This window comes from Wolffia australiana, chromosome 5, assembly GCF_029677425.1.
Source record: "Wolffia australiana isolate 7733 chromosome 5, ASM2967742v1".
Classification (NCBI taxonomy): Eukaryota; Viridiplantae; Streptophyta; class Magnoliopsida; order Alismatales; family Araceae; genus Wolffia; species Wolffia australiana.
In genome coordinates this window covers 22,952,865-22,960,075 of record NC_135839.1, presented here as the reverse complement: position 1 = coordinate 22,960,075, position 7,211 = coordinate 22,952,865, and the positions used below count along the sequence as shown (strand labels likewise).

Genomic DNA, 7,211 nt, shown 5'->3' with positions numbered 1-7,211 from the left:
AACTACTCCAAACCTGTGTTAAATTACATGATTCCAAAGTCTATGGATTTTTTTATGTTAGTGGACATTTTATGTTTAATAAAAACAAAAAAATGATGGGCATAGATACAAAGATGATGATATTATCCCGTAAATAGAGGAGATCTGATTTTCCCGAGGGCAATATGTCCCCCCTGTAGTTTAACAAAACCTCAACAAAATAAAAATATGAATTCTCTATATTAATTTAATTCATAAATATATTTTTTGTTGAAATAAAACCAAAATTCACCTACAGATTTCTTCAGTGGGTCATATTTCTTTCTTGTTAATCATGCAATGATTTTTAATAATGTCCTTGTTATAAAGTACATGTCTCAATCCCCTTTAATCTTATAAATATAAAGTTCCCTGTATCAATCTAGTGAATAACTTTAAAGGCTCAATACCATTTATTGACCTATGTAATTAATTAGCCATACAAAGATCTAGATTAATTAATGAAGGATTGATTTAACCCAATTTATAAGTTCATTTTCTTGCTTGGGGAGTTCTAGGCTACACCTCATGCTCTAGAAGATAGAGAGTAGTGTTCCCACTCGCTCATAAAAGCTTTACATTCATTGTTTATCATATATGTATAACCCTTTCTCCATGTGAGACTGACTTAAAGTATGGTTAGTCATCAAACCCTAATATTTCATTTCGTTAGTACTGGTGTGTAAAGGGATTCATTGGAGCACAACTTCCTAAATATGCCTACTACCTTGGGCAGGAATTTTGTACATCTTTCTCAAATAAATCTCCCCTCACACGAATTGCAGACGATCCTGTCTTGATCACTTAATCACCTTCACCTTCGTATATTTATTGTTATGTCTGAGCTAAGATATGTTTGAATGCCATGGTTAGGGACTCATACTTCTTATTAAAAGCATGATATTCCAAGCACAAAATTCTCTTGGTGTCTTCGGTCAATATACCGCTTACACAGCCATGGAATGAATCAACCTCATTGACGCTTAGTTATATCACAATTAAAGGATTCATATAGATCACTTCAGCAAACTCTTTCTCTCAAGCTCGCCCACCATCTATCCTTAATATCTCCACACCAATGGCCATAGGTTCAACATACTTAAAATATAAAGTATGATTACATGGTGTTATTCTATCTATATAACTTAACGTTCATCCCCAAAATTCAAAAAATAGAAATATTTAGAATACATGCTTGAAAACTAGTGATCACTATTTTACGATCTAGTCATAATTCATTAAGTCATTACTCACATTCGACTTAACTATAAACATCATATGAGAATAATAATGAATAAACATTTATTTCAATGACATTAATTAAATCATGGAAGTGTGATTAGCTTGACAATCACATAATATCCATCAATTAGAATCAATCATTTCATTAATCACTCCCAAAATCCATTATTCAAATCCACACCAAATTCCATCAAAATTTGAGATTTTCCCACAAAATCTAAGGTTTCTAGTTGGGGCTTCTGAGATCTTCCACCTTACATTAAACAACTAAACAAACAAATCATGTAGAAAATAAGTAAAGAGAGAATTTTAGAGATCACCAAATGCTCCTCCACACTTACACTATCATAAATGTCTCCACTTCAAACATGGAACATATGAAAAGTGGGATATATTCAAACATAGAATATATAACGAATAAATAAGATATGAAATTCAAACCATAGAAAACTCCTAAATCATATTTTACTTTCTTCCACCAAAGACCCACCTGTTCATGAGTCAAAATTTTGGGTTTTATGTCATTATTTTAATTTCGATGTGGTAGATCATACTTTTGAAAATTTTCCACTTTAATACTCTCTGAAATATAGGGTAAGGGATAGATTTTGGAATTTTAATTTTGTAACTTCTCTTAAGCTTTCAAATGAAAAGAATGCATTTTGAAGTCATAAACTATTTTTAGGGATTCTTTAAATAATTTTATCATATTTATTTTCAAGAAGAAATGAGAGAAAGTTACTAATATAAATACATTAGTTTTCCAAATTTTATACTTAATACAATAAAGGAGAAGTATTAACTTTTAGGTTGTATAGATTTTCGTGGGAGTAATTTCAAAATGACTAGAAATAAAAGATATTGATTTTAGCGATATTTTATAATTTACTTCAGTGCTTGAATGGCTTCAAAAGAAAATAATTATATTTAGGTATTTTTATTAATTTTTACAGTTTGTAAATGCAAAGACCCTATATTATCTCTTTGTTGGTTAGGGGTGGTGTTGATGATGGTGGTAGGTGGTGACAGCTGAGGAGAATCCCTATTTTGGAAGGGTAAAATTACAAAATTGAAGAAAAAATATAATGAAGGGTACAGTGGAAAGAAAATGTCGAAATGAAATCATAATTACAATGAATAAAATAACTTTTGGACCAAAAAGGGTGAGATAGAATAAGAACCAAAGGTTTGATACATAGATAGATAGAATAAGAGGAAAATAACACTATCAATGGCTCTCTCTTTACTTTTTTTGTGACTGTGTTTCAAAATTTTCAAGTGACATATGGAATACAACAACTTTTATGCTAGTTTGTGTAATAATGCCCAGGTAGAAGTATCTGTATATAAAGGTGCCACTAGTCAACAGAGGTGGCAGCAAAACTTTGCCAACGAATATATGATTTCTTGGGTTGGAAATGCAACATCAATGGGCATGGCATGGATAAATGATGCCAATGTGTGGACTGATGGCAAAAAATAACCACAAAGAGAAAGGTTTAAAGTGGAAAGGAAGGGACTCAGTGAAACATCCGCGCATAAGCAGATTGTTTCATTCAAAAATGCGGGATGGGATAGTATGATATCTGTTGACGTGATCCAAAAAGAGAAAATTCCTAAACGAGACAAGAAATAAATGGATAAAAATGTAGAGTCCTAGATAAGACAATTCATGATGTCCTATCTTGTTTTCTTCATATGAAAATGTAAAGAACCCTAATTGGGCAGATAGAAAAACTGAAGAAACTTGATGACAAATTGTCATAATGTTGCTACTATGAGGTCTCAAAACAGACACATCTACTGTTGCTAAATAATCTCATTGTTTCAACCTAAAATTCTAGTATAACTGTGATGCTAAATAATTAGTCATTGTTCATGCACCACAATGTCAACTGAATCCATTGAATATCCGAAAATTAAAACATATATGTATCTGGTTGTCTGATTTTTTTAAAACATAGTTTCATGAACTAATTTTACTGGTTAATATCGTGTGACCTTCTAAGGCAAAACATGAACATATCTATTTTGTTATAATTATAAATTTTAGGTTTTTAAAGAGCAGAGCCCAAGATGGTGATCCTCTTTCTTCTCCTGAAGAACAACGGATTTAGCTTGCAAGTCACTCTATCCGAGACTCTCTAGAAAGAATAGATCCAAGAATGTATGTTGCACTAGGCAGCCAACGATGAGGTGGGACAAAAATCAGGGATGTGATGCAAAGTGGGAGAAGTGGAGTTTGAAGAGAAGATCCATTGTGTTCTCGTCCCTTGGATCTGAGTTCTCATCCATCGTGTGATAGGGAACCAGTTTCAAATTTGAACAATGAAGTTGTTTCACAAAACTTGTTCCCATATCAATGACCCCAACCAATACTCATTTGAAATGTTTTCATCCCTTAAATGAGCTCACGTGAATCGTTGCAACGGGACCAACGATAAATAATGAAACACCATTGCATAAATTACTCACCAAAAGAAACCAGTCGGACTTTATGACAGCGAGGGCCTTTTCAGTGGCCAGTTACTTTCCCTGACCGCTGAGACACTACCTTCCCCTTAAAATTCTTCCGAAGGGTTCCCCACCACACACTGAATTTTACTGATCCATGAGGGGACTTCCTGCGTTCCCACTTCCCATGACAGAAAGTTATTAAAAATTTGTCGTGGATCTACGTAGGGTCGGCGCGGTTTCTAGGTGGATCAGGAACTACAGAGGCCACAAGGGAAGGGAGAGATAAATGGAAAAGAGGCCTGCGGTGCAAAGTTCAGCATTTGCTGTGGACGTAAATGCCAGCAGGAACGGGCGGCGCGTCTTGACGGTGCACAAAGTCCGCCATCTGCGACTGAAGTAACCTCGTCGCCTCGGCCAGGGGGAAGAAAATGTGGTGAGCGTGGATTTCCTCCTCCGCCACCAGCACAGTCACCTCCTTCGCACCCTTAGACCGCAGAAACGTCGCGTAGAGATTCCCCCACGACTTGAGCACGTCTTTCCCGGCCAAGAACACCGTCACCCTCGGAAACCGCCGGCCCTCGTCGTCCGAAACCAAGCCATTCTCGACGCGGCAGAAAGGGTGGTCTCTGTCAGCTCCCTCGGGTAAGCTCAGCCGCCAAAACATGTCGGTAGCCTGGACCCAGGCCTGGGCCGCCTCAGCGGTTTCCTCCGCCATCCTCGCCTCGCCCCCGAAGAAGGGATGAATGATCAGCAGCCCACTCAAGCCCAGACCCCGCACCGGGTTCCTCATTAAGCGGAGGGTCATGTGGTGGACGATGTTGCCTCCCGCGCTCTCGCCGGCGAGGAAGACTCTCGAGAGGTCCGCCGCTCGAACCCACGGCTCGTCGCGGGGCTCGGTTAACCACTCCAGGGCGGCGTAGCAGTCGTCATAGGCCACCGGGAGACGGTGCTCCGGCGCCAGGCGGTAGTCCACGGAGATGACTACGCACCGGCACTGGACGCAGAGGCCGCCGAGGAAGGCGTGGAAGCCGTGCCACGTTGTGGTGCCAACACAGAAGCCTCCGCCGTGGAAGTAGACAAGCAGAGGGAGCTGGGACGTGGGTGTCTCGCCGTCTTTGGATGGGTAGAAGATCCTCGCGGAGATGTGCTTGGCGGCGTCGATGACGACGTCCCTGAACTTGAAGGCCGGGGGGGGAGAAGCGAGAGGTGCACCGTCTGCCTCGCGCTGGAAGGTTTCCTCTTTAGGGGTGAAACGCTTGATGGTGCCGTCGGAGAAGACTTTGAGGAATCCTGGGATTTCAGCCACCACTTCCATCGCTCTCACCACTTACTCTCCCCTTCTCTCCCTCTCCTGTTACAGAATGAGGGGAGGGTAGTAAGATATAAGATTGCCCGATTGGGGAAGACAGTCAACTTGATGGATGTGTTGCGATGGATCGACCTGATCGGGTAAACAGTTTAACGAGGGCTGCCGGCAGAAGACGCGTCTGCCAAGAGTGTCAGAAACACGAAATCAGTGAAAACTGTTTTTATTGTGGATTTTGGCCTATTGAAGGAGTGAATCCAGCTTTATATTCATACATATAATATGATCTCTGTAACTATCATAAAAGCCACTTGGATGGTCACAACGAACTGCGGGACACGCATTGCGGTCATTTACTATGAATAATACAGTAATATTAAACATCACTTGTGATGCAGGACGGCACACGACTGCGGGTCGACAGCCTAGTGTCGACGGGTTGTGGGTAGAGAATGACAATTTAGGTCTCGGTGTCGGTTTTTGTCCAATACATATACCCATACCTAAACTTCTGTACAGTCTCGGTAAGATCGGTTTCGGTTTGGTAAAACCTATAAGTTTGGTCACATGTCTCCAAAAACACTCATATTTAAAGTTTAAAAATCAAAGTCAAAATTTAAGTAAAAAAACTATTTTAAAAAAATTAAATAAATAAATGTGCTACGTAAAGATTCCATTTTTCCATGGAGTCACTATAGAATCGAAGACAAAACTGTATTTGTGTCACATTTTTATACATTTATATTTCAAGTTATGAATTTACATTGTGTATATTTACATATCTACATTGTTATAGATTTGCATATTTATATATTTAAATATTTATGTATTTACATCACTACATATATGTGTGTTTACATTTTTGTGTAGTTATGTATTTGCATATTAACATATTCATGTCCTTTGTGTATTTTTTTATTTATATTTTTTGTATTTGTATATTATTCTTATTATCATATTTGTGTTATTTTTGTATTTATTTTTTTGTGTATTTATGTTATTTTCAGATTTATATATATATATATATTATGTTATTCATGTCTTTATCTGATTTGTGTATTTATTTACAACATTTGTGTGTCTATCTTATTTTTGTATATATTTAGGTTTTCTGTATGTCTAAATTACCTACAAATGCTTTATATTTTATGGATTTATAATAGTTTTGTTAAAATTATACTGTGTAAAGTTGAGTAACGCAGTTGGCACAAGATCTCTGTGCACTTGGACCAACCCAGGTTAAAATCCAGCTGCCGACGCATAAATATTTTTTCCCATAAAATATTTGGTCTAATTTTCAGTTAGGTTTTCTCATGAAAATGAATCCTGTACTATATTTTTGGTAAACCCGATATTCCTTAGTTGACGGTATCGGTTTGGTTCAATTTTACTGAATTTTGGTATAAAATGGGGAACCCTAGTTGTGGGCATCCGTTGCTAGAGATTTTTTATGACCATTGACTTCCCATTGAGTTGACTATTCACTTGTTGTTGAGTTAACCATTGACTTGTGCTGTAGTTGACTTTTGACTGGTTCAATGAATGGGTGGGTTGAGCAAGGAGAGACTACCCAAAGTGAGAAAGATTTGAGAGGGTGAGAAGAGAGGTAGATGGAGTAAGGGGAAAAATGATAGACAGGGAGATTTCAATTGAGAGAGAGAGAGAGAGTGTGTGTGTGTGTGTGTGAGAGAGAGAGAGAGAGAGAGAGAGAGAGAGAGAGAGAGAGAGAGAGAGAGAGAGAGAGAGAGAGAGAGAGAGAGAGAGAGTGAGAGAGAGAGAGAGAGGGGGACGACATTACAGAGAGAGAAAAAGAAGATGAGAAACAGCGATAGAAAGAGAGAGAGAACATGATAGAGAAATAGCAAGTAATAAAGATAGAAGATTTGAGAGAGGTAATGCGGTAGAAAGATAAAGAGAAGGGGAAAGAGAGAATTAGCGAGAGGTCAGTGGCTGGTTGACTGAAGGGAGACGGAAGCAGGAGGGCCTCCCCTGAGCAACTTCAGCGGCTGAAGAGAAACTAATGGGTGAAATCTTCTGGAAGGAAAATTTTCTTCAAAGCAAATTCGCCATGGAAAACATGGAGAGTTTTGGATCTTTTAGATCCATAGAAAGGGAGAAAAAAAGTGATAAGAAAGGGGAAAGAAGGGGCAAAAGTGGCTACTCCAACTGTGTGGTTCCCCACGAACAC

At 38.4% G+C, this 7,211-nt stretch overlaps 1 protein-coding gene across 1 annotated transcript; it reads right to left on the bottom strand.

The window, feature by feature from the left end:
- Positions 1–3,703: 3,703 nt before the first annotated feature.
- Positions 3,704–5,114, bottom strand: LOC144703954 (putative carboxylesterase 17). The gene has a single exon (XM_078576262.1). It carries the CDS (start codon positions 5,030–5,032, stop codon positions 4,031–4,033), a length of 1,002 nt encoding a protein of 333 aa, XP_078432388.1. The 5' UTR covers positions 5,033–5,114; the 3' UTR covers positions 3,704–4,030.
- Positions 5,115–7,211: the final 2,097 nt, after the last annotated feature.

Excerpts from the sequence above, each read along its gene's own strand:
- LOC144703954 (XM_078576262.1), bottom strand. The coding sequence starts at position 5,032 with ATGGAAGTGGTGGCTGAAATCCCAGGATTCCTCAAAGTCTTCTCCGAC.